This window comes from Diceros bicornis, chromosome 6 (assembly GCF_020826845.1).
Source record: "Diceros bicornis minor isolate mBicDic1 chromosome 6, mDicBic1.mat.cur, whole genome shotgun sequence".
NCBI classification, from domain to species: domain Eukaryota; kingdom Metazoa; phylum Chordata; class Mammalia; order Perissodactyla; family Rhinocerotidae; genus Diceros; species Diceros bicornis.
In genome coordinates this window covers 22,974,547-23,002,515 of record NC_080745.1, presented here as the reverse complement: position 1 = coordinate 23,002,515, position 27,969 = coordinate 22,974,547, and the positions used below count along the sequence as shown (strand labels likewise).

Genomic DNA, 27,969 nt, shown 5'->3' with positions numbered 1-27,969 from the left:
TGAGCCCACCCCTAGCCTTTTCCAAGGCAGAAATATTTTTAATAGCCTTTTCAAGTAATTGTGGATATTCTTTAATACTATTCCAAAACTTGACAAATGGTGGTCTTTTAAAGACTAGTTGCACTGTTGAATCTGAAACCATTATCAATGAACTTTTCACAATCCACTTTTTTTTTTTTTTTTGATGAGGATGATTTAGCTAGCCCTGAGCTAACATCTGTTGCCAATCCTCCTCTTTTTGCTGAGGAAGATTGGCCCTGGCCTAACATCTGTGCCTGTCTTCCTCTACTTTAAATGTGGGACGCCTGCCACAGCATGGCTTGATAAGCAGTGCATAGGTCTGCACCTGGGATCCAAACTCATGAACCCCAGGCCACCAAAGCAGAGCGTGTGAACTTAACCACTTCGCCACTGGGCTGGCCCCTCATAATCCAGTTTTAATGGTCTTTTATCCATTCACTATTTTGTGACATCAAAAATATACTGGTCTTTGGAAAATTTTGGTTCAGTGAGCTAGACAGATCTTCCAAATGTTGGCTTATTTCATTATACAATGTCAAGAAATCACACTTGTTAATATCACTACCAATCCTATCAGAAAAATCTTTAAGTGTCTGAGAAGTTGTTGAGCTCATGAAAGTAGCTACAAGTTTTCCAAAATCCCAGTTTTTGCTTGGAAGCTCAAATTTATCATTGGCCACAAATATTATTAGTTATTTCCCATGAAATAATAGTCTCACTTGGTTCATTTTCAAGAACATGTCTTCCAAATATCGAAATCTGAATAACTACAATTTGTCTGTTAGTCAGTCTTTCAAGTAAATTCTGCATGCTGCAGAATTGTTTTATATGTATTTCCCATTTTGTCACATAGAATATTAAAAACCTATACTCAAGAGTCAAGATTTAATACAATTAATAATTTTTACTGCTTTGTCAAGGACATTTCAAAGAGAACCTGGCATTTTTTCTTTTACTGCAAGTGACACTGAAGAATGCATTAACCACTTGTATGATTTGGTGCCACTGCCTTGATTTGCTCTACTAACCATTGCTTTTGCACCATCAGTGCAAATGTCAACACAGTGAAAAAAGCAGATAATGTTTTAGTATAATTTTGAAAATAGTTTTGACCTTCTGGACCCCCTGAAATGGTCTCTGGGATCGCTTGGGGCCCATTGACCACACTTTGAGAAGTGCTGAGCTAGCATAATGGGAGCAGTGGTAATTCATTAAAGGAAGATCCCCAAAGAGAAGATGATTCTTAAGAGTTGGTTCTCCTTCCAGAACCAACATTGATGAATGTGACTTTTTTTGAGAGCAATTCCATATAGCCATTGCCTGTGTTTTCCCTAACACAAACCTGTAATCCTCTTTGTCTGATTCTTTTTCATTTTTTCCCTTGGTTCTTATTTTTATCAAATTCTATTTACATATACTTGTCACTAAAGTTCTGTCTTAGCCCTCTGTTCTTCTTGTGTTACTATCTTCCTGGTGGAATGTGCTGGGCTAGACAGAGTGGGTGTGGATACAGTACACACCTCTGAGTAGTGCCTGACATATAGGCTACTTTCCCAAGTGTAAGATTTGGGGGGTTAAAAAAAAAAAGGCACAAATGTAACAAATGATACATTTTAGAATGAGCAAGCCCAGACAGACTCCCTGTCAGGACAGCTTCCCGTTCAGAGGTCCCAAATGGGGAAAAGGTCCCAGGAGATCACACTGCTCAAAGTTCAAGGAGGGTCTACAGGATAAGCCTCTGAATCATGGTATGGAGAGTTATAGCCCCTTGGTACGCCTCTTCCTACCAGGTGTGTGAGTCAAGCAAGCGCTCAGGTTTAGCTAAGTTAGAAGGCTCTGCAGATTGATCACTCTGGAACTTAAAGGCTAGGTCCGGGCAGGCAGCAGAGAGTCCCTGAAGGGCATGAAGAGTCTGCCAGAGTGAATGGAACTGTCACACAGCTGTAGACATGCTTTCTAACTCAAAGGCATACACTGGGTTCCCCTGTTCTCTACATGGCCCAGAATAGTCCTCTTCAGTGAATGACATCGGCTTAGAGAATTACTTCCAAAACTCAATTCTCTCCATTCCTGCTCTCCTTTCTGAGCTCCTGATTCTCTGATATTCCGAGTGTATAACTAGATGCTCCCAAATCACCCTAAACTCAACATGCCAAAAGCTAATCTTTCTCCCTAAAACTTCTTAGGTCATTTAACATCATTACCACCCACCTAGTTGCTTAAGCTGGAAACCTGAGTGGGGTTATCTTGAACACTTTCCACAAACCCTTATCTACAATTATAAAATCAAAAAAGCTCTGAAAACCAAAACTGACTTTGTAAAGTGGCATCAAAACTCATTTGGCAACAAAACTTAACTTGAAATGACACAAGGCTGTTTGTGGTCTTTATTAATCCCACTTGGTGAGAATATTTATATATTTGGGGGCAGAAATATTAAGGTGTATGATCATGGGGTATTTCCCCATACCCAATTGGGAGACTTAATATTCATATATGCACTATATTACTAAAATCCCCCAAATTCTAAATTCTGGAACTTACCCGGACCCCTGAGTTTTGGTTAAGGGACTGTGGGCCTGTAATTGGTGACTAAGTCCTTTTGATTCTCCTCTGCATATTGTCTCCTGCACTTGTCTCTTTATTTCCCTACGCCAGTACCATAGTTTCCCACCCTCCTAAATTCTCTTTTATTGTCACAGGAGTCTCTCCCCTGGTTTTCCTGTTTCACACCTTGCCCAAGTCAAACCTGCTGTTTCCATGTTTGCTAATATCATCTTTATGCAGTTGAAATTTAATCATATCACTGCTCTGTTCTAAAATATCGAGGACCCCCCATCACCCCAGCCATGTTTTCTGAACTTCAGTCATTCCACTACAGCCTTCTTGATTTTTGCCATATCCATGTGCCAACTGCACTATTTCAATTAGGTTTTCTTTTAAGTTGACTCTTTTACTTAATTTATTTGTGTAAGAATCTTATTTTCATTGCTACAAATGGAAAACCCATATTGCTTGTTATAAACAGAAGGCAACCATAAATGTAAATACTAGAAAAACAAAACAATTAGAAACTATTTTTACCAAAGGGGCTGAGCAAAGCCCTGCTTCCTCTCTTTGTTGAAAAGATATATTAATAATAAGAGCTAATATTTGAGAACTTAACATGCTAAGCACTTTGCCAAGCCGTTATATCTATTAACTGATGTAGTCTTCCCAACACTCTATGAGGTAGACACTTGAATTTCACATTATTCCCATTTTACAGATGAGGAAACTGAGCCTCAGAGAAGTAAAGTAACTTGCTCAAGGTCACACAAGCAATAAACAGTATAATTTGAAGGACTGAAAGAAAACTGAAAAGGCAATACATTTCTCCTTATGTGATTCAAGGTGATTATACGTCCTATCTTCATAAAACCAAAATAGCCTCTCCATTTGCTGGTAGTAAAGGTCTTCACACTTAAGGACTCTGGCCTACTACAGGATACTAGTATTTCTTTAGAAATTTTTAAATTGGGCTCCCTTCTATCTTTCTTGTCTCATCTCCTCCCACAGGAACCTGTCCACCTCTAGCAGTTCCAAGCCCACTATTTATTTCTACTCTCATACTTTTGCTCACACTGCCTGGAATCTCTTTCTTCCTTTTTTCTATTAATCGCAGTCATACTCAGCTCAAATGACACACCAGGAAGCAACCCTTAGCCACCCCAGGCATAACGAGCCCAGGACTGGGTTTATTCTTCTGTTGTGGAACCTACGTTATTCTCTCTTGTCATTTTCTAGAGCAAAGGTTTTGTAACCTCCTTTCCTTCTCAGAGCGTCTTACACAGAGTAAGTCCTCAGTAAATATTAGTGAAATTAGATGTGTTCACACCTGAAGTTTTTCCCCACATCTGCATCAATAGAGAGAGGAGATCCACATGTCTGCGGATGATCGCGGCCTGCTATGATCGCAGTAGGATGGAAGGATAATGGGGTGGGGAAGGGTAAGGCCCTGTGAGACCGGGCCGGGCACCGCCGCCCTTTCAGCGGCAGAGGAAGAGAAGGCTGGCGACACCGCACAGGGCAGTCCACTTCAGGAGAACTAATTCTGTTATTCCCTTCCACAGCCTTCCTCACGAATAAACCCTCAGAGATTTTTTTTTTAATTAATTGATGAAAAAAATTAGAGAAGAAAGCATGTTCATACAAGAAAATTCCAAAGTTGCTCCCTATCGTTGGACCTGAAATGGTCCCTGCCGCAAACATAACAGCTTCCCTCTTGAACTCTGTTGGAAGGCTACCACCCGCTACACAGAGCAGTGGAAGAGCGCGGAGGCCCCGCTTCCCAGACGGTTTATGTGCACAGCTCGTTCTGTGCGGAGCGCCAGGTAAACACCGGGTAGAGCAACAGTCGCCCACCAGCGAGGACTGGAATTGCTGTGCAGTCTCTCGCTCTATTCGCCTTTCCTGGGAGTACCTAAGGCCAGGGACTCCAGCACCCAGGCGTTGCCACTGCCTCCTAAACCCACACCTATGGGTTCACAGGGAACCGGCGGTCCTTTCCCATTTGAGTAAACAGTAAAGACAAACGTGGGATTATCTGTCACGAAAAACGAGCTTCCGGGTCTAAAGACCTGCGTTCCCTCCGTACCCTCGGTGATCCGTAATCTACTCAATTCTGGGCCCCGCGGTGGATTTCAAACGCACGCAGCCGGGTAAACCGGTCTGGAGCCGCGCTCGGATTTGTTCGGCACCCTGTTCTCGGAGGCACAGTGACTCTCCCAGAGCCGCAACCCTCTTCCTCGCGCCACGCCCTAAAGCACCAGAAGCTCTGCCCCGGCTGCGCCTGCTTTTTAGTGAAGAGCGCACTCCCCGAGCCTTAACCTTGGCTTAACTGAAACTTTCCCGAAAACACCTTGCAACCCCAGGCTGGCTCCGCCTCCCGGGCCACGTGGGCGCGCAGCACCCAAGCCCCGGAGCGCCAGCGGCGGGGGCGGGGGCGGCCCCCGGCCCTGGGGTCTGGGCGGGAGGGGCGTGGCGGGCGCCGTGGTGGGCGGGCCCCGGGGGGGCGGGGACGGGCCCGGGAGGGCGGCCCCGGCCCGGAGGGGGCGGGTCCAGGCGGCGACTAGGCCGAACGTGCGGCAGGGCGGCCGCAGGCCCAGCGCGCCACTATGGTGCGACAGCGCCCGCGGCCACGGGGACCGCTGCAGCAGCAGAGGCGGCCGAGGAGGAACGGAGGCTGAGGTCGGGGCCTCCGGGTAGTCGGCCTGCGAACGCCCGCCACCCGCGAGCCCCGACTCCTCCTCCCTGCCTTCCTGGGCGCGGGCGGCGACCCGGCTGGACGATGCGCGCCCCCGGCCGCCCCGGAGGCTGAGCCCGCCGCTCCGCGCTCCGCCCTCGCCCTCACGGCCGCCCCCATGGCCTTGCCGGGCGCCGAGGGCGCGGCTGACAGGCCGGTGTCCCCGGCCCCGGGCGCCCCCGCCGGCTCCGCGTCGTCGTCGTCCGCCTCCTCCGGCGGCTCGGCCTCGGCGGGAGCGGGGCTGTGGGCCGCGCTGTACGACTACGAGGCGCGCGGCGAGGACGAGCTGAGCCTGCGACGCGGCCAGCTGGTGGAGGTGCTGTCCCAGGACGCCGCCGTGTCGGGCGACGAGGGCTGGTGGGCCGGCCAGGTGCAACGGCGCCTCGGCATCTTCCCCGCCAACTACGTGGCGCCGTGCCGCCCGGCCGCCCGCCCCGCGCCGCAGCCCGCCGGGCCTCCGCCTCCACGGCCCGGATCGCCCGTGCACGTCGACTTCGAGCGGCTGGAGCTCAAGGAGCTCATCGGCGCCGGCGGCTTCGGGCAGGTGTACCGCGCAACCTGGCAGGGCCAGGAGGTGGCCGTGAAGGCGGCGCGCCGGGACCCGGAGCAGGACGCGGCGGCGGCGGTCGAGAGCGTGCGGCGGGAGGCGAGGCTCTTCGCCATGCTGCGGCACCCCAACATCATCGAGCTGCGCGGCGTGTGCCTGCGGCAGCCGCACCTCTGCCTGGTGCTCGAGTTCGCCCGCGGCGGAGCGCTCAACCGCGCGCTGGCCGCCGCCAACGCCGCTCCGGACCCGCGCGCGCCCGGTGCGCGCCGCGTGCGCCGCATCCCCCCGCACGTGCTGGTCAACTGGGCAGTGCAGATCGCGCGGGGCATGCTCTACCTGCACGAGGAGGCCGTCGTGCCCATCCTGCACCGGGACCTCAAGTCCAGCAACAGTAAGTGGGCGGGGGTGGGGGGCGGAATAGGACGCCGCTGTGCCCCGCAAAGCCCACTTCAGTGCCAGCCCTGGGTGGTCTCCATCGGGCGTACTGCCAGGTGAGGGAGGCGGGGGTCAGCCTCCTGGCGCCAGCAGCACCTCATGCGCAGGCCTTCCAGGGTTCAGAGGTCCAACTGGACTTTGGTTACTGGCTTTGGAGCAAGTGACACACTTACCTTGACTTGTTGCTTTTGGGTGACTTTTAAAAAAATGTGCATCAGACTTGCTTGCACACTAAACATTTGTGAAATATCTGGATCTTCTGGAAACCGCACGGTGCTGTTGGTCTTTAGGTGCGATAAGTGGTTCATTTGGGTAGAACTTTGCAAACCGAGGCCTTCCTCAGGTCATGAGAAACGCATGACCCTCCTTCCCGCCTAGTGGCCTCCATCAAACTCCCCGTTTCCTTCACCTTGACAGGTGGTGTATTGAGATTCGCTCTGTTCCTACTTTAAACATGGCTTTGTGTCCTTTGACGTTTCCAAAGACTTTTCATTCAGAGGTCTCTGCGCATGAGATATGATTTTATTGTTGGTTCGGTGGCTTGAATGTTGGGGAATAGTCTCCAGATGGGAAACACCAGTTCGCCCCAGTTTGCACGTTTGGGTTGATTAAGAGCAAGTTCATTGTCGTTGCACAACAGGTACTTGGAATCCTGAAGACCTGCCTTGTATCATTTACTTTGTTTGTATATCAGGGTGGATTTTCCAGATGTCAGTAAAGAACTGACAAATGAACTAAACCCACATCCTATTAAATTTTACCGTATAAAGGAGCTAATAGAATTGCTGTTTAAAGTTGCTTCTTCAACATTGAAGACCACTTCATGTTAGAATGAGATGAAACATGAAAGGTTAAACGATGCAGCCGGAACTGGCATTGGCCTACCACAGCTGCATGTCTTTCAATCTTGTAAAACCTGCTAGGACAGGAGCTAACTCAAATGGAAACATTGTCCTTCTCCAAGTCTGCAGAAAGAAGGACGAGAAGAAATGATGCGTTTGTTGTTATGTTTGTGTATTTTTTTTTCTATTCAGAATCCTTCAGCACTGAAATTTATTTGAAAATGACTAATGTAGTATTTTCATTATGGGAATTATAAATAATTTGAGTGTTGGTAACCACATTTAAGCATTGAATACTTTTCTTTTAGATTTTATGACTCTCACTAACCCCCACGTCTTATAATTTAGGTTGCAACTGCTTGAGTGACAGGAGCAAATTCTAAGAAAATAGGGCATAGGAAAGTGGCAGTGGTAGTGTATATTCTTAGAATTCTGACAGAGGCGGCATGAAGGACTCCAGAATTATTTACTTTTAGACTGTGTTATGTTAAGACATAGCACAATTTTCAATGCACATATTTTTGTAAATGCTTCAAACTACCATTTGGCGCTTTTTTCCTAAAATATGCTTTTATTGAAAGAAATGTTTAACCTGCTGCCATAGAACAAGGCCTGTGTGTCCTGTCTGTGCGTCCCATAAGCCCTCTTCCCAGGGGCGTCCTGCAGGCCTGTGTCTGCCTGGCGTTTTCTGCAGAACCTGGCGTTTTAAGAACAGCAATAGCATCATTGCTTGCTCTGTCTCTTGGCCATTGCAGCAGGCCTGTGCTACACGTGGAATCTGGCATTCTACAAACTTCTTCTGTTGCAGGCCATCACCAACACAGGCAAACGATTTGGGTTGGATTGGTCTTTAGACCAAAAGTCTAAACTATTATTTTGGCAGTATGCTTAGTCTGTTTCATTGGATTGTAATAGTGCTGGAGGTCTGTATGAGCTGATCATAAGGGAGAGCATGTTTGCTAGTGTTTGTAAAAGCATAGAAGGGGAAATTAATCCATGTTCCAATTGTAAATTTTTTTATATAAATTAAAAATTTAAAGAACTAATACTATTAAATAGTAAAAAAAAAATAACGTGACCTTGGAATAGTAACTATGGTTAAATAGTTTTTATTGATACCAGAAAAACTTGTACAGTGGAACTGTAGATTACTTTGTATATAGTAGATATTATGTAATTTGAAGGTGATTATATACTGCAACTTAGTTTTTGAAAGACTTTTCGCCCTCAGAATAAATTGGCAAACTTCCTGGAGCATTGTAATTTCTATAGCTGTCAGGCAAGGTTGCCTTTGCTTTAAATTGTTGCACTTTTAGAAGATCTTAATTGGCTAGGTCACTAGCTTAGCCAAATTTTTGTTACAATATGACCATTATCATAGTTAGTTAATTACTATAACATGAACATTTTGAATAGGGCCTGAAATGTGTAGATCACAGTGCCTAGCACATTGCTGTTTCCTGGCTCTCTGGTGGTGTTTATTCATGGATAAATGCAGATACTTTGGAATTCTCTTATGATAAATGAAGCCATACCTTCTTGTTCAGACTTTTGAGTACAGCAGATACTGTGTTACAGTGTGTTTTGTTTGACTTTATTGGTTATTTGCTAATGGTGGGAGTGAGTTAATGATAATGTAAACAAGGTTTTAAAAATCAATATTGAATTTTATTTTCATTCTGTAGTCTACTCATGTAACAAAGAGCCAGTATAAGACTACTTGAAACCAAGTTAGTAGAAATTATTGTTTAAAACAAATGTTTAAATTTGTCGAAGGAAGATATTACTCTTGATAGATTTTCTTTCCTCTTTTCAAATTGGTCTTTTTAGGTTTTATCATAGTTTGAGACAATGTACGTGTTGAAGTAATAGCTGATATGTTGTGATGGTACAAACAACTTTGTTGCTTTTCTAACAGAGAGCAAAAGATTGAAAGTTGAGCCAAATTAGCAAGTTTTAAACATCATTTACGTTGGTAAAATATGCGAGGCCCTGTCACTCCCAGGATGCAAAGAAAATAGAAGACATTTTGCTAAGTCTGTTTACATGCAATGACTAGAGAGCCATACAAGGCAACTTTGGGTTACTGTGAAAACAGCGAGTTTTATATGCATTGGAGAAGAGAGAAGAATCATCCTGAGCTGGAAGTCATTTATTCAACACATTTTGAGTGCCCACCTTGTACCAGTCACTTCTGGGCCCCAAGGACACAGTGGCAAACCAGATGACAATATGCTCACCGGTATAGGGTTTAGTCTAATAGGAAAGACAGCAGTCATGCAACGGCAAATATTAGCAAATGCTGTCAAGAAAATAAATCACAGTGAGGAGTAGAGAGTGACAGGGTGGAGGATGAGGGTGCTATTTAGATGGAGCGGTCAAGGGAAGCCGCTCCCAGGAAGTAACAAACAGAGACATGGACGAGGAGGAGCATGAGTCAAGCAAAGATCCAGGCAAAGGGAAGATAAAGCAGAAGTGAGCCTCGCTTATTGGAGGAGTGGAGAGACGGCCGGAAGGCTGAGATGGAGCGTGGAGAGTGAAGTAGAGGTGCGTGTGGGGGGCCTTGGAGGCTGTGACCATGTGGAGGTTCCATTCTGAGTGCCATCCGTCCGGAGCCTTGGAGCATATTGTGCAGAGGAGCGGTGTGATCTGATTTCTGTGTTTACAGGATTATTCCAGCTGCTCTGGGGAATGGACTAGTAGTTGCCGTGAGTGAAGGCTGTTGAGGTGGTCCAGGCCAGAGAAGGCATTGGTTTGGCCCAGGGTGTTAGCAATGGAAGAGGTTTTCAGGGAAGTTACCAGGGAGGAGTGAAGATAAAATAGTACAGTATGTGACTTGCTGAGGATGGTTTGGATTATTAGCACTTAGTCTAAGTATTTTGTTTATTCTGGCATAGTTCAGGATTGAAAGAAGATTCTGTGGCATAATCTATGGTTCTTTTTTTTTTTTTTTTTTTTTGATATTGCTTACTGTGTTCTGCCATTTTTTTAAAGTGGAAAATAAACATTGCATGAGAAACTGAGCCACAAATTTTGGTAGCTGCTTACTTTTATTTCAATGAATAAGCATCTTTTTATCTTGATTTTTTTTTATTAGCCTTCTGGGAATAATTATTATCTATATTATTACCTATAATGACATCTACAATTTATAAATAGACATGGTTGTATTTATTATGACATGCAATTTAGAGCTCTAACTAAAAAAACCTACAAGAGATCTAAATTTTTTTTAGCTTTTTTCATTAGTATAATATAAATAAAGGAACTGTTCGAGAAAATGATAGCAAATTTCCAAACAAGGTGCTTATAAAGCTTATAAGAATGATTTGGAGGAACTATTAATTATGCTGTTATCAGTTAAAAGACCTGCGTTGTCTTCCTTCTCGGGTCTGCTTTTTTACTGCAGACGTGCAGCTTCATGCCATGGCTGCAGCCTGTTCAAGGGGCACAGGGATGCGAGTCCAGAGATCCCACTGGTGACAGAGAGCTAATCTGCTTCTCAAACAAAATCACCTAAAGGATATGTTTTTAGAAGAACAGCAATCACAAAGGTTCACCACATCTTCCCCTATCATACTTGCGTATTAAAAAATAAATAGGCCACTTCTCGTTTTTTATAGTTGTGGGGGGGCAGTTATTTAGTTCTGGATTACGCAAACTTACTCTTCACTGTACACATTGGATCATTTTTGTGGTTGTTGTCAAGTATATCAAAGCATGGTAAGGGAAAGAGGGGAGGGGAAAACTACTTCATCGGTTTCAGAAGGTCGTCTGTAAGCCCTGCTTTCTCACAATAGCGTGTAAGTGTTGAACTTTTCCAGAATAGTGCAGTGACCGGAAGGAGCATTGGCTTTAAAATCAGACCTGGGTTTGAATACTGGTGTCGTTACTTATGAGCTGTACGACCTTGGGCAAGTTATATAACCTCACTGAGCTTGAATTTCTTGATTTCTGATTCTGTCTACTGAACTCTTCTCTTGGAGGTAGACAGAAGTCCTGTAGGGAAAATCTATTTAATGTTTCTTCAACCTTCCAAAGGCAGTTGGGTAAATACTGGCATGAAAGCACAGGGCTTTTTTAGGGAACAATGAATAGTTAGGTGTGGCTAGAATGAAAGGTCGACAAGGGGTTTGGGGAAGGAAACAGGTGTTTAGCATGTGGCCAGTGAGTGAGTGCCTTGAATGCCATGCTGAGATGTGTAGACTGGCTGGTGGCAAGAGTGAGCCATTGAAGGTTTTGAGGAGGAAAGTGGTCTGATCTGCTGAAAGATAAACATCTACAAAGAAAAAAAATATGTTTGGGGTAATTTGCTTTATGACTGTACTATCATAGATTATCAACAAGGCAGTAATAAAAAATTAAATACTTAGACACTGGTTTGATGTGAATTGTTTATCATTTATGACTGGAGCCTAGTTTTTATAATCACTATTTATTTAGTGAGTTAATTTAGGGCGCTTTCTTGCCCTGATTCTCCACAGTTAGAAAAGAATGACCAGATTTACTATGTTAGGCTGATGATTTTTAACTCCAAATGGCAGTGTGACTGTCCCCAAACCCTCGATGGTACTTGAGGGGCTCCCAAAAGGGGGAAACACCTCAATGAAGGAATTTTAGGGGGCAGAAGACAGCTTCCTGGGGAGGCTGGGAGAACTGTGCTGGTTTTATTTTGGAGCCTGAAACTTAAATTTGTACAGTTGACCCCTAATCAGTGGGAATTTAGTTATTTTTTAAAATTCGTCTTCTTCAGATATTGCTTCATCTTAAGTGCTTTAACTAAATATAGTAACAGGAACAACAGCTAATGTTTGTTTAATGCTGAGTACTATCCAAACTTTATCCTCATTTATTCCTCACAGAAACCTTTTGAGGTACTTTAATTATCCCCATTTTACAGATGAAGAAACTGAAGCCAGGGATTAATTGATTTTATCAAGGTCACTTGGCTTATCAGAGAGTTGAATCCAGGGCCTCTGATCCCAGAATGTGAGCTTTTATCTTCTTCAGTTATTCCCTAGATTAACAGTTCTCAAATGTTTGTTATCAGGACCCCAAAGAGCTTTCGTTTATGTAGGTTATAGCTATTGATATTTACCATATTAGGAATTTAAAATGATAAATTTAAAAATATTTAATAATATTAAAATAACAATTGACCCATTACTTGTTAACATAGCATTTTTAATGGAGAGGAAAAAACCCTTATTTTCCAAAACAAATTTATTGAGGAGAGTGGCATTGCTTTACACTTTTGAAGCTCACTTTGATGCCAGACAGTAGAAGACAGACAGATGTTCACATCTGCTTCTGCATTTAATCTCTTGCCATCTTAGAGATGCCCAGGGGTCCCTGGACCATACTCTGAGAAGTCCTAGGCTGGATGATCAGTTCTGTGGATAAAGAGTAACACTCGAGAGCATTTGTTCCCACACCTAATGTGGCATCAGAAGCTCCCCGTGAGCTTTTAGAAAGTAAAACTCCCTGGGGCTGGCCCAGTGGCGTAGTGGTTAAGTTTGTGCACTCCGCTTCGGTGGCCCAGGGTTCACGGGTTCGGATCCCGGACATGGACCTACACACTGCTCATCAAGCCATGCTGTGGCGGCATCCCACATACAAAAAGTAGAGGAAGATTGGCACAGATGTGAGCTCAGGGACAGTCTTCCTCAAGCAAAAAGAGGAAGATTGGCAACGGATATTAGCTCAGGGCCAATCTTCCTCACCAAAAAATAAATAAATAAATAAATAAAATTCACTGTCTCACTTTTGGATATTCTGATTCAGTTGCCCTTAGTTGGGAACAAGCAATGAATTTTTTTCTAACATTTTATTTTGAAAATCTTGAAATTATACAGAGTTGAAGGAATTTTAAGTGAACACTTACATACTTACCACCTAGATTCCATCATTAACGTCTTCCTAACTTGCTTTAATGCAGATCTAACCCTATCCATCCATCAATCCATCTGAGCTTTTGATGCAGCAATATATGTTTTAAAAAGCTTCTGGATGATTCAGATGCAGAGCCAAGTTTGGAAACTGCTGTTCAAAGGACCAGATTTGTAGGTTGCTTCTTATAGTTATCTGGATTGATATCTAAATTCTTCCATGGCCACAGACTGCATCCCAAACCCGGTTAACTGTCTGATGACGTTGGATGGTTGGTCATGGAAGGTACCAGCTGAGCATATGGGTGGCTTATTCTGGGCTTGTGCCTCTGGGGAAAGGAATATCTCTAAGCATTTGTCCCCTCTGACATTAAGGGACAAATAGTGCTATTGTGGTGTCTGAGATTTGAGCTTTAACTATTGCTCACCAGCTGTGGGCTTGTGGGCCTGACTTTCTGAATAGAGTGATGTGAGGATCAAGTAAGATAGTGTACACCTGGGGTTGGCACATTTTTCCTATAAAGGTCCAGATAATAAATATTTTTGGCTTTGCAGACCATAATGTCTCTCTTGCAACTATTCAACTCTGCTATTGTAGCTGAAACCATCCAAAGGCAATATGTAAACAAGTGAGTGTGTCTGTGTTCCAATAAAACTTCATTTACAAAATAGGCATTGGGCCGGATTTGGCCCCTGGCATATAGTTTGCTGACTCCTAGTGTATGTCAAAGTATTTAATAAACTGTAAGACACATTCTAAATGTAAGCTGGTGACTCTACTCATTTTTATATACTGTTTAGAAACACTTTGAGTGCTTTAAATATTTCCTCGTTTTTGCATATGTGAACTCATTGATACCTAAAAGTTTTCTACAACTCTTTATAACCTAAGAACGTTATTAGTCATTCTGCAAAATATAGTGCCATGTAATCATGTATTTATTCCTCTTGGTTGGGGTGAGGGTCTTTTTAATTTGGCTGACTTGCTTGAGTCAGGCCAGCCGGCAGTATGAGGAGACAGTCCTGAGCTTTGTTCTCCGTAGGAGCGCTGCCATCTGCGTGCTTTGGCAGGTCTGCTTGCGTCTTGGGTTGATAAGTTGAGGGTCAAGGAGGAGGCATGAAGTACTCAATTGCTATTGTAACTGTTTCACTACCAGGGCTCATTACTAAGACGTTTTTAAAGCTGTTAGAGAAAGAGCAAATCACGTACCATTTGGGGAAGTATCTTGATTGCCTATAGGATGTTTGAGTTATTATTGGCTTAATGTGATTTTAAGGACTTTATTTCTGGTTTTCTGCAAATATTGAATCAAATAATATCAAATGTATTACTTTCTGTTTACTTCTACTAGTGTAGAATATTGTGGAAGAGTCCTCCCTCAGCTTGCTTTATACATACTTTGTTAAAATACTAAAGTGATAGAAATATAGAACTGGACTTTCACACACAATGAAATGTAAGAAGTTTTCTCATTAAAACTAAGTATTGTGTGTGTCCATGAAAAGGTTTGTCCAGTGGCTTTTGTTTTTGGCATAAGGGCAATGTGAAGCTCTATTTTAGCTGGCCACGTCTATATTTTCTTTACAGAAGTCTATCTTCTTGTATTTAGTAAGCTAACTCAGTCATTTATACAACAGTTATTTATTGATTGTATACTGGGAGCCAGGAGCTCTCCTAGGCTGTTAGAATTCAGTAGTGAGCAAAGCAGAAACAAATTCCTCCCCTCGTGGAATTTACATTCCAGTGGACAACACAGACGTTAAAGAATAAATAATAAAAGATGTAGTATGTTGGAGAGTGGTACATGCATAGTAGAAAAAGGAAAACTAAAGTTGAAGAGGAGGGTGAATATGTTGGGGTGAGCAGTTGAAGTTTTAGATTGTATGGCTAAGGCAGGCCTTACAGAAAAGGTGGCTTATCAGCAAAGCCTGAAGAGGTGAGGAGGCGGGTCGTCTGGGGAAGAACACTCTTGTAGAGGGAACAGAAATGGCAAATCCCCAAAGCACGAGGCCAGTGTGACAGGAGAAGAGTGAAGGAGAAGAGTAGGACGTGAGAGAAGTGGGGTCAGGTCCTGCAAGGCCTTGGACTTTACTCTGACACCGGAGAGTTTTGAACTGAGACACCTGGGATCTGACTGACCTTTTAACGGGATTGCACTGACTCTGGTTTTGAGAATAGACTGAAGAGGAGCCAGGGTGGAGATCAGCTTTGGGGAGTCATCAGCATATACATGGTGTTTAAAGCCTTGAAATTGGCTGAGATTATCTGGAGAGTGAGTGTTGATAGAAAAGATCAGAGAGGTCTAAGAACTGAGTCCTGGAGGTATTCAGTAATTAGAGGTCAGGGAGATGAGGAGGAACCAGAAAAAGGAGCAGCTAGAAAAGGAAGAAGGGGGCCCGGCCCTTAGCGGTTAAGTGGTGGCTCAGCAGTTAAGTGTGCGCGCTCTGCTACTGGCGGCCCAGGTTCGGATCCTGGGCGCACACTGACGCACCGCTTGTCCAGCTCAGCCATGCTGAGGCCATGTCCCACATACAGCAACTAGAAGGATGTGCAACTATGACATACAGCTACCTACTGGGGCTTTAGGGAGAAAAAGGGAAAAAAAAAGGAGGAAGATTGGCATGGATGTTAGCTCAGGGCTGATCTTCCTCACACACACACAAAAAAAGATAGTCAAATCTCTAGCAAAAAAAACAAAAGAAAAGGAAGAAGGATCCAGGGAGTGGTGTGACGCTCTGGAGGCCAGGGAAGAATGATCAACTGTCAGATGCTGCTAATGGGTCAGTGTTCAAATAACTGTTATAATTATTTTTAAGATAGTCTTCATTTCCTAATACTATTTCAGGAGGGCAGAGATGAGTTGGTTTTCTATAATTAGCAGCTGACTTTGTATGAAAAACTTTCTAATAATTCATCTTCTTATTATTCATTCTTCCCCTTACAGTATTCATTTACTCATTCATTTAACAAATATTTACTGAGCATATAAAAATGCTAGTTGCTGTGCAGTAAAAATAAATAACTAAATAGGATTAATTAGGTGCACATTCTATTCCCAGCTGCTTATAATTTGATTAGAGAAATGAGACTAACAAGTAAGATAATGCTGTATGTAAATGTAATGGGAGTGGCAAACTTAAGTGTCTTAGAAGTGCAGAGAACTTCTAGCTGAGGTTGTGAGGGAAGGCACCCAAGGGGAGATGTTATTTATAGACTCATATGATATTGGAGCAGGAAGAGAGTGATGAAGTTGTTCATTTTTCTAATAGAAGGAGAAATTGAGATTCCACAGGCTAAGGGACTTGTAAGTGGTCTCACAGTTAACACCGCTGTGAGAATCCAGTGCCCATGCACTGGTTCTTGCGTGGAAAGTGGAGCACCGAGTGTGGTTTTTGTGGAGAGTGGAAGGCGTTCCATACAGCAGGCGCACGGAGGCCCACAGACAGAAAGATGTGGTGGTGTGTTTTTTCGAAGTGGCTGTTAGTACACAGAATTGTTAGAATGTAGGGTTCATTTTGGAGAGTACAAGAAGAGCTGAAAAGATCATTTAATGGGATTGAGAAGGGACTTGAAGGCCAGGTTGAGGGTCTGGACTTGACTCCACGGACTGGTGAGTGAGTGGTGTATGTGTATGGGGGGTAGGGGTGGGTGGCTTGGTGCCAGTGGGAGAAGAATGGAAAGAAATGTGAGAAAATTCAGTGCTATTTGGTAAACTTAGAAAGTTACCATGTAATGGTTGATTGTTTTCAGAGTTGAAATTCAGAGTAACCCTATCGACCTTACTTACTGACTGAGAGAAGTGGCGTTTGTTAATATATTCTTTCATGTTGCTTTTCTCAACTTGTTTTCTTTCTTATGACTTTTTTTGATAATATATTCCTAGTTAAAGATTAATTGAAACTAGCCCATTTGACTCAAATGGAATTTGGACATAACAGTCCCATAAATGTTGAGAAAATAGAATGGATACATTGTAATTGCTTTAAAAAAATATACGTTATGTACTATAATTCTGAAAATACCCATGTGAAACTTCAAAGGAGCTGGAAACATCAAGCGCCTCATGGTTGAATAGGTAGACTAAGTATAAGGTTGTAAAGTCTGATTGTTAAAGAATGGGGCTAACAGGGGTCAAAAATCTTTACCGAAATCACACAAAAGGGGGCTCAAACACTGGTCGCTAGGTTACTAACAAGAATTTACCATTTCTGTGGCCAAAACGTTTATTTGCCTGGTTTGTACCTTATAATTTCTGATGGTGAGCTGGTGCACCATAGCTCTTCCTGGTAAGTGGTAGGAAGCGGAAGTTGGCCACCAACCTCGTGTCCTTAGGCTGAAACCTGGCCAGGTGCCCCATTATATTACCTGTCGGGGCACCGGCTATTTTTGGTTTCGGTCATTTTGCCCAAAAGATAAGGAATTTCAGGAATTCTGCTGAACACCTCTGCAATAGAATCCAAAACAATGGGCCTTTCATGAAACTCTAAACGTTTGACATTGAGTGTTATTTTAACTTGTTTTCTGTTAGTTCAAAGCGTGGAGGCACTCAGCTCCCGTGGAAACTTTGGACTTGGGGTGGGGGGAGGTGTTCTAAAACTGTTAATACAAAGGCCACTATTGGTAGATTCTGCCATGGTGTTTCTTTAGAAATGCAATTAATTTAAAATATTTAGTTTTTAGTTCTGTTTTCACTTATATTAGACTGCCTGTCTTTGGCCTTTGTTTCTCAGGGGCCGCCAGGCCTTTGGGGTCTGGGGATGAGGAATTGTTTTAATGCTTATTTTAATCAGTACTTCCCCATGCCTTCCTTTCTGCAGTTTGTAGGAATGAGGAGATAATATATGTAAAAGTGTCTTGGAAAACAAAGTTTCATAGGACTGCAAGCCATCTTGGTCATTAATTTGAGTCTTTTTTGGTGGTAAGAATAATCATTGTTTAAAAGTGAAATTAGTAGTGTGCATTATCAGGGGAAAAATGTAATACAGCTGATGAAGTAGCTAATTAATTTATCTGTTCTTTTGTTTCTGTGGTTTAAGTACATAGAGTTTTAAAGGATTAAATGTATTTTTTTCTTGATATTCCTGAGAAGTAAGGATTGAGAAATAAATACACCTAAAGCTGACATGAAAGGAAGGAAATTCAAAAATTAGTCTCTTAAGCAATATACAAAATGAAATTTCTGGTTCTTTTGCCCCCTTTTTATAAGTGATAGCTTTATAGGTAGCACAGAAGACTGGGGAGATAGTCATGCTGATGAGATCTGAAACCCAGCTCTGTTGGTAGCATATGATCTTGGATAACATTCCTAAACTGTAAAGTGGAGATGATAATTCCCACTTCATAGAATGGTGTGTGGTGTGTCTACCTCATAGACAGTGAATGTGTGGAAACAACTACACATAGAAGAGGTTCAGCGGTAGGCGCTGTTCTTATTATTAGAATTGGTGATAATTATGATTAATAAAAACTGTTCCATTGAACATTTGGTGTACAAGGTACCGTGTTAGGAGATATTGGGGGATACAGGGAAAGCTATAAAATACAGTTCCTGGGAATAAGTAGTTTGTATATAATTTAGGGTAAAAAGGTAACTGACAAAACAATGTAAAATATGGATAATGAATGATTGGGAAGATGAAATAGTTGCTGTTTTGTAGGATGCTCTGGAAGGTTTTCCTAAAGAAGCTGGACCTTGAGAATAGGTGCAGTATAGATGGACAAAAAGAATAGAGGCTGTGCCAAACACAAGTGAGTCTCCCCCTGACTTCCTCCATCCTTCGCTATATAGTGCGTACAGCATTGAGATTAAGAGTAGGAAAAATGGTAGAATTTTGGCCTTGCTAGTTACCAACTGTGTAACCATGGGTTATATGACCACCTTAAACCTGATCCATCTATGTAATGGATATAAAAATAGAGCAGGAGGTCCTTGCTCTCTAAATCCCACAGTTAGAAGATCGCTTGGGGAGAGAAACATTACAAGACAACAATATGTGTTTAGTATTGGCAAGTTACATGATAAGTCGCATTCAGACATCTCTTCATGTTTAAACCCAGTGTTGGTTTTCTCCAGTTGCATTAACTCTGTGATTTTTATGAATGTCTTATATTGTAAACATATGACGATATGATGCATATAAAATGTGAATCTATTGCAAAGTGAAATTTCAAGCCTTGCAAAAGATAAAGGATTTCTTGACGTCTGCGAAAGTGATTTTGAAGATTTGCTAAAAACATATTCAAACCCATTGATAAAGGGTGTGTGTGTGTGTGTGTGTGTGTGTGTGTGTGTGTGTGTAAAATCTTTATGAAATGTTTACTGTGTTTCAGACACTTAGCACTTTACAGGTATTCATTTCCTCTTCACTACAACCTTATGATGTACATACTATCATAACTCCCATGAAAACAAGGAGACAGAAGCACAGAGAGTCCAAACCAAGCAGTCTGGCCCTGGAGTACACACCCTTCATCGCTATGCTGTGCTGCCTCTACTTAGGTCAGTTGATAATTATCCAGTGACAGGAAATCAGAAAGGAGGAGAATGGCTGCTGGAATAGAGAGCAATTTCCAAAGAGTGAAGAAAGCTCTTATGAAAAATTGATGAAAGCTGAGCAATGTAGGAAGTAGTTAGGACTGTGGGCTCTGGGCTCAGACTGCGTGAGCTTCACTGCTTCTCAGCTGTGTGACCTTGGACAGATTACTCAACATCTCTGTGTCTCAGTTTCTTTATCAAGTACAGATAATTAATAGTATATGCCTACAGTGTTGTGGTGTGGGTTATGTCTTTAAAATACTGATCAGTGTACCTGACAAGTAGAATGTATTCAGTAATGTTAATTATTCTTATAACTAACGTTTGGAAACATGGCCCTCTTTATGATCATGTTCCAAAAATCAAGCATGAAGAATGTCTTATGTCATTCTCTAATTTTGTTTGGATAATTTATTCTAAAAAACCTCCTGCACTTGTTTCATTTTTATCTTTCTAAGAGTTAGTGCATGGTTGCAACAATGACAAAAATGTTGTTAAATAAAGAATGAAATAGACTTATTTTCATATTATTTTTCAAGGTAGAACCTGAATAACAACCCTCGCCCCCTTCCCCTGCCCTGATACCCTGTTAACTCTGAAATTTGAATTACTGTTTAATTGGACTCACTTGGTCACTTTATTTTTTTCAGTACTGATTATCTTCTGATAATGAAGACCTATCTCTTGGGATTTTTGTGAGGATTGGGTGAAATAATACATGTAAAGTGCAAGGCATACAGTGAATACTCAATATTTGTTAGTGATGCTTTTATTAGTTTATTATTTCTATTAGGTGGGAATGGTGGGAGCAAAGGACACATATAAGAATCTGCATGTTTTGTTCATTTCATTTGCAGACATTATGCACCTACTCTGAATCAGACTCGATGCATGCATGCGGATGTGAAGTGAACCTGTCTCTCCCCATCATCTCTCTGTCTCTCTCACACTCACTCATTATCTCTCTCATTCACTCTCTCTCTCGCACACACACAGTCTCTCTGCACTTTCTCTCACTCACATACTCTCTCAGAGCTAACAGTCTAGTGGAAGAGTCAGAGGTCAAGACAAATAATTATAGTACCCTGTGCTTCATAAGTGCAGTAATAGAAACACAAAATTCATGTGAGTATGGAGGAGGGAGTAATTTCCTTTGCTTGGGGGTATTTGGAAGGTGTCACTGAGAAGATGATGTTTGGGCTGGATGAGAAGCTACCTGGTTCAGCAGAGGAGGCTCACCTGCAAAGGAAGGAGATGGAGTGTGAAATGTAGGGTGCTGTGCAGATGTGAGGGGCTGTGATTGCCCAGGTCTAGGAATGTGGATGTTATCCCTGAATGATGGGGAACCATGGGAATTGTTTTTTTTCCTTTTTTAATGCAGATTTATTGAGGTATAATTTACATATAGTAAAATTCACCCTCTGAGGGTGTTCAGTTTGATGAGCTTTGACAAATGTATATAATCCTGTAACCACCACCACCACCACCAAGATATAGAATTTGCAGCATCCCAGGAAGTTTTCTTGTGTAACTTTGCAGTCAGACCTTTCTCCTCAGCCTCTGACAACCACTGATCTGATTTCTGTGCTTTTCCAGAATGTCATGTGGAATCAGAGTGTGTGACCTTTTATGTCTGGCTTCTTTCACTTAGTGTAATGGTTTTGAGATTCATCCATGTTGTAGCATCTATCGGTAGCTTGTTCAAGGAAGGTTTAAAAAATAAAAGAATGTCGTGACACTTCAGGAAGATGAATCTACTAGTGGTGGCATATGGATTAGGGAGGGGAGAGTGGCAGCATCCAGTCCAGTGAGAAGGAATGTAATTCAGGTGTGAGGAGGTGAGGCCAGAAATAATGTAGTGGCAGGGGAAATTGAGAAGAGGGGATTTGCAGAGCATTCCGCTGAAGTAGAACAATGGAGCTACAAGTTGGAATGCAGAGTTTTAAAGGAGTGAGGAGATAAGTTAGAAAAAACAGTAGGTTTAAACCATTTCCTTCGTAGCAAATGGGAAGGAGGAACATGGATAGGTAGAAGTCTCATGGAAAATCTAGGGAGCATGTCTGCATGTTACAGGCAGAGGAAAATCCAGCAGGGGAGAGAAGAACCGGTGGTGCTGGGGAGGGCGGGTTGGGCGGGTGCAGGTGGGGCGTGATGGAGAAGCACGTTGTTTTAGCTGCTGCTCCGTGAGAGCTCAGGGACAGACTCTGGCGTGAGCTCTGCCTCTGAAAGTTGCTCTTGTTCCTTCTGTCTTTTGTCAGGAGGCTGGGGACTGGGGAAACCAGTGTCTGGATAATGTTTTTCTCAAGTGTTTACTTTTTGCTATATTTCAAGCTTCAGTAAAGCAATCATATCTCATAAAATATCTTCATGAGTTAAAATATCCATAAGCATTTTTCAATTTTAATATAAGAAAACGTTTGATAACAATGATTTCTGCGGATATGACGTCTATTTGCAATATTCTCTAAGACATTCAGCAGAAAATACTCTGTGTTTAGATCAGGACCTAACTTCTTGGAAGAAAGCAATATATCTTTTTTTTCCTATCAGATAAACTTGCGCAGACTTCTGATCCTACCTGTGGTATCTCAGTAACTGTTTCTTGACCCTAGAAATCATTTACTTTCTCCTAAAGAGAAACGTTCATAAAGAGTACTAAGCTGTAGAGTGTCTGTGGATTTTTTAAAAAATGTGGAACTTCAGGCACAAGTGACCCACTAAAGGTTATGATATACGTGATGTAAGAAAGATGAAATGGTAAAACACAAGTTCATTCTCATTTACTCCGCCAACTGCAGTGATGATTGTGTTTTTAATGCCAAAGAAAAAGTGTGACTGAAAAATTAAAAGAATATGACAATATCCCACCTTTGAATTCTTTTTTAGTTTTGCTACTCGAGAAGATAGAGCATGATGACATCTGCAATAAAACGTTGAAGATTACAGATTTTGGGTTAGCGAGAGAATGGCACAGGACCACCAAAATGAGTGCGGCAGGCACCTATGCCTGGATGGCCCCGGAAGTCATCAAGTCCTCCCTGTTCTCTAAGGGAAGCGATGTCTGGAGGTGAGTGCCATGCTGCTTGCTTTTGTAGATGTCTGCAGGAACAGGTTGCTGTGCTTCCTTTAAATGAGGCCCAACGTCTTCTGTAATTCTAAGCATCAAGGGTAGTATAGGCCTTTTTAAAGAAAGTTTTATGGTTTTGATCAAGACAGTTGTAATCACAATGAGACAGGTAACTTGAGATTTTTGTTGTCGTATGACTTCCATTTGATAGGAGAACCTTCTTGTTAAATCTGAGGTTTGATTAAAACTGGTTATAATTTGAGTTAACGTAATGGCAACATTTTGTAAGGCCTGTCAGTAAATAAAAGTAAATTTTCACTTTAAGCAAAATTTTGATTCTTCGTGATTCGCAGAGAGAATATTAGCATGGAAGAGTTGGAGAAAAAAATTTAGATCAGCTCCTTCATTTTATAGATTGCATCATCTAAAGGTTAAAGCTTCCTAGGGCCGGCCCCGTGCCGTAGTGGTTAAGTGTGCACACTCCGCTACTGGCAGCCCGGGTTCGGATCCCGGGCGCGCACAGATGCACCGCTTGTCCGGCCATGCTGAGGCTGCGTCCCACATACAGCAACTAGAAGGATGTGCAGCTATGACATACAACTATCTACTTGGGCTTTGGGGGGGAAAAAAAACGAGGAGGATTGGCAGTAGATGTTAGCTCAGAGCCCGTCTTCCTCAGCAAAAAGAAGAGGATTAGCATGGATGTTAGCTCAGGGCTGAGCTTCCTCACAAAAGAAAAAAAAAAGCTTCCGATTTGAGGATGGAGTTCCCAAGCGGGATCCCAGGTTAGTTGGGTTTTCCGTTCAGCTGTGTCTCATTAGGGGATGAAGACTCTTATCAATAACAGAACAACAAAGAAAAATCACTCTGTTTAGTAGTTACAGTGCACCAGGAGCTTACTTGCCTTTTTTTAATGCTCATAAAATTCTGTGTGGCTAGTGTTTAAAATTCCAGGTTTTTTTCTGTTGTTTTCTAACAGCTTTATTGAAATATAATTCACGTATCGTAAAATTCAGCCATTTAAATTGTACAGTTCAATGGCTTTTACTAAGAGTGTTGTGTATCCATCACCGCAATCAATTTTAGAACATTTTCGTAATCCAAAAAAGAAACCTTAGACCCCTTAGCCGTCACCCCCAGCCACCCCTTCCCTCCCAGCCCAAGGCAACCACTAATCTACATTTTGTATCTTTAGATCTGCTTATTCTGGACATTTCATATAAATGGGATTGTACCACACGTGGTGCTTGTGACTGGCTTTTTTCATTTAGTATAATGTTTTCAAGGTTCATGTTGTGCAATGTGTCAGAATTTCATTCTTAGTTATTGTCAAATAATATCCTATTTTTTAGATAGACCGTGTTTTGTTTATCTGTTCATCAGTTGATGGGCATTTTGGTTGTTTCCACTTTTTGACTATTCTGAATAATGCTGCTATGAACAATCATGAACAAGTTTTTGGGAAGACATACATTTTCAGTTCTCTTGGGTATGTACCTAGGAGTGAAATGGCTGGGCCACGTGGTAATTATATGGTTAATCGTTTGAGGAAATGCCAGACTGTTTTCCAAAGCATCTGTAGTAGTTATCTTTCCCACCAGCAGTGTGTAAGGGTTCTGATTTCTCCACATCCTCACCAACACTTGTTGTTATCTGACTCTTGTTTCTAGTCATCCTAGTGGTATGAAGTGGTATCTCATTGTGGTTAAACTTTCAGTTTTTTTTTACATTAGAGAAAATTAGGGCTGAGAGAGGAGACGTCACTTGCTAAGAGTCCATGTCTAGTAAGTGGCAGAACCACTATTTGAACCCAGAGCTGTCTGACTTCCAAATTCATGAGCAACAAAAACTGTTTTCCTCCTTTAATCATTGGGTACACCAGAAGTTACTCTCTCAAATTCACACATCAAGTTAGTGGCAGAGCCCCTGTTAGTGTAAGTTCCAAAAAATTCCTTTGAATTTAAAGCTTATCTTCCCCATTTAAAATATAATTGTTCTACTTATGACGTTTAAGAAATTTATCAACTGTGTCACAGGTTCTGTAGTGTCTTATGTCCGTTTTGAAAAACGTAAATGCTTGAACCTCACCTCTTACTTAATGAATTAGACTCTCTGCTGGTGAAGCCCGAGCACGTGTGTCTTTATAAAACATTCAATATGTTTTCCTTGATTTAATTACAATAATTTTCCGACCATATGATACTACCAAAATACTTAAGTGAAATAGGTGATTCTTTTAAGAAATTGTACTTTAAGACTCTAAAAACTAATAAAATATCATAAATCAATATTACATTGAAAATAATATTACTTAAGTCTATAACCATTTCATTTTGTGTGCTTCTTTTATAAACTGTAATTACAAGCTATACAAATGCTGTACAATCTATCTGAATGCTTTATATCAACCTCATCTATTATAAACATAGAAGAGAATCAAGAAGTAAGAAAGAAAAATTTCTAAAACCACCCAAAATGTGGGTCTTTGAGTCCTTACACTCATTGGAGGAGTCTTCTCTCAAAATCTCTTTCTTTCTTTCTTTCTTTTTTTTTTTGGAACATCAGCCCCAAGCTAACATCCATGCCAATCCTCCTCTTTTTGCTGAGGAAGACTGGCCCTGGGCTAACATCTGTGCCTGTCTTCCTCCACTTTATATGGGATGCCGCCACAGCATGGCCTGACAAGCAGTGCCTTGGTGTGCTCCCAGGATCTGAGCCCGGGCCACCAGCAGCAGAGTGTGTGCACTTAACCGCTACACCACAGGGCCAGCCACCAAAATCTGTTTATTTCTAATTCTTAGATTTACAGGCTGGATTATCTGATTTTCAGTAAAAGCGGCTGATTAGGAGAGGGAAGAGGAATACTAAGCTGGTGATAGTAAAAAATGGCAGCTGAGAACAAAGTAGGGGACAAGGAGAAAAAACGCACGAAATACTATGAAAAGGACTAGAAACTACTGACCTCTAGAGCCACCTAGTTGTGCAGCCAAGCATCCCCACACATCTCCAGGATGCATTCATGTATTAAAGCATACCAGAGTGCTGGATGTCAGGATGTGTGAGAGCAGGGAAGGCCATCCCTCTGAATTGTACATACCTTTGCCTTAGAATCTCCTTTTATGATATTCCCATAAAAAATAATTTCATTCAAGAAACATTGCCTTACTCTGTGCAGTGCTATGGGCTAGTATATCCACTAGTGTAGTTACTGATCATTTTCTCCCCCTCCTTCCTCCTTACCAGTTATTACACTACAAGGTAACTTAGATGTTATCACTGAATTTTCACTATATCTTCTCTGATTATCCCAGTTTTGTAGAGTGGGTACCCCAGGCACTGAGAGGTTAAGAAGTTTCCTCAGGGTTGTAAGACTAGTAAGTAGCAGACTCAGGTCCCAGGTGTGAGACGATACTCCCGCTACCACAGCCCTTAATGATTAGGCTACCTGAGTTCTCAGGAGAGGGCTTTTTCTTTTTTTAAAGATTTTTATTTGTTTATTTTTCCCCCCAAAGCCCCAGTAGATAGTTGTATGTTATAGTTGCACATCCTTCTAGTTGCTGTATGTGGGACGCGCCCTCAGCATGGCCGGAGAAGCGGTGCGTCGGTGCGCGCCCGGGATCCGAACCCGGGCCGCCAGCAGCGGAGCGCGCACACTTAACCGCTAAGCCACGGGGCCGGCCCAGGAGAGGGCTTCTTTAATACTGTATCCTACCTAGTTTCAGAGAACAGAAAAATATGCATTACACTTTAGAAATAGTTCCATCAAAATAGTTTCATTTTTTCACATCGGTTTTTAACTTTTATCTGGAAAAATGACCCATCCTGAATTATTCATTCTCTGAAACTTCCAAGCAATGTTCTGTTGTTGTTATTGTTTGTTTTAGCTTTGTTATTTGCTAATGAGAATAGCAAGGAAGCTTCTTAGAATTTAGACAGTTTTCAGTTATTCTAATAATTTTTTGGTCCTCTGCTCTGAGGTGATTTTTGTTGCTCTATGAGTTAAATTTACTTATTCTTGAAATTAAGATGTTTCTGCCAATAAACTATAATATAGATAATTTTCAAGAAACTAAGCAGATAACCTTTGAAAAATATTGGTTCCAGCTTAATTGCTAATAGTTACAGCATTATATAATTTTCAAATGCTATATTATATATTTCTTGTTTTAACTATAATACAGTGCTTTGAGATGGTAGAGCAGATATCACTATTATTTTATAGATGAGTTAATTCAGGATCAGCTTTAAGGGCCTTGTGAGTGGAGACATAGCTAGTAAGAAGTAATACCCCCAAAACCCAAGCTCAAGTCTGCCTCCTCCAGACCCAGTTGTTTTTCCTGGTGCCCTGTTACTCCTCCTCCTCAGAGCAGGAGCCCCGGTTCCTTAGGACTCAGACACCTCTGCTCAGGGCTAGTACAGCATCAGCTGGAGGATCCCTGAGGCCCCTTTGATTGGTACGTTCTGTTGTTTCTACATTCTTTTTCTGAATATTTTCGGTATATAGTCTAGAGTCCAATAGACACTAATGCAGAGGTCTAAATGAAAAGTTATCATATCCAGGATGACCTGCTCCTGGAGTGCAGAGAATTTCCAACTCTTTGTAGACCAGGTCCTCTTCATAGAGGGCTTTCTCTGTTGTGTTTGTGATGCTGTGAATCCCCACATCTCTTAAGATTGGAAGATAATCTAAATTTCAGGCTTTTTTTTTTAACTTAAAGCTACTGAAGTTTTAAAAGATTATGAAAGTAAATAGGACTGTACTAGTTATGTTAATAGAATTAAAAAAGAAAGTAAATATATGTTCCTTATATGCTTATGTGTTTCAATTTGAAGTCAAGTGAGTCGTCTGAGTGACTCTGATTTTTTATGTCTTAACAAAGGATAATTTGAATGTACTTGGTACTGACCTGTATTGTAGAAGAGAATAAGTATATCTAAGGTTCAAGGCTTATTTCCATGCTGCTCTGTGCTGCCTTGAATTGGGGTACCTTAAATCTGTGGTGTGGATGTGTAGTGAAATTTGGTCCTTCAGGTTCATTTTAAAAATTCATTTGGAAATCCTTCTACGTGTATTTTCTCGCTCTTGTTTGCAATTGTATTTGCCTTTGAAGAACTGAAGCAGCAGGGGTCCTGCATCGTGTCTGCTGACATTTGGAGAGTGTGGCGGCTGAGGCAGTTCTTCGTTTTTTACTCCCATTTTACTTCTCCTTCCTCCATTGCAAAAAAAAAAAAAGAGATTTTGTGTCCTACCAGCAGGTGCAAGGAGGCCCACGTCGATTTCCTTTGTCCATTACTATTGAGCAATATGGTGGAGACATTTGTAACACTTCTCCTAAAATATAAAAGGAG

The 27,969-nt window shown here is 42.0% G+C and overlaps 1 protein-coding gene across 1 annotated transcript in view; it reads left to right on the top strand.

Moving 5' to 3' along the window:
• The first annotated feature begins 5,154 nt into the window (after nt 1-5,154).
• MAP3K21 (mitogen-activated protein kinase kinase kinase 21) overlaps nt 5,155-27,969 on the top strand; it is a 53,688-nt gene continuing 30,873 nt past the window's right edge. Inside the window, exons 1-2 of the mRNA XM_058543012.1 lie at nt 5,155-6,243; nt 22,440-22,620. Of these exons, the coding sequence (XP_058398995.1) occupies nt 5,424-6,243; nt 22,440-22,620 (1,001 nt within the window). The 5' untranslated portion in view covers nt 5,155-5,423. The remainder of the gene's footprint in view (nt 6,244-22,439; nt 22,621-27,969) is intronic.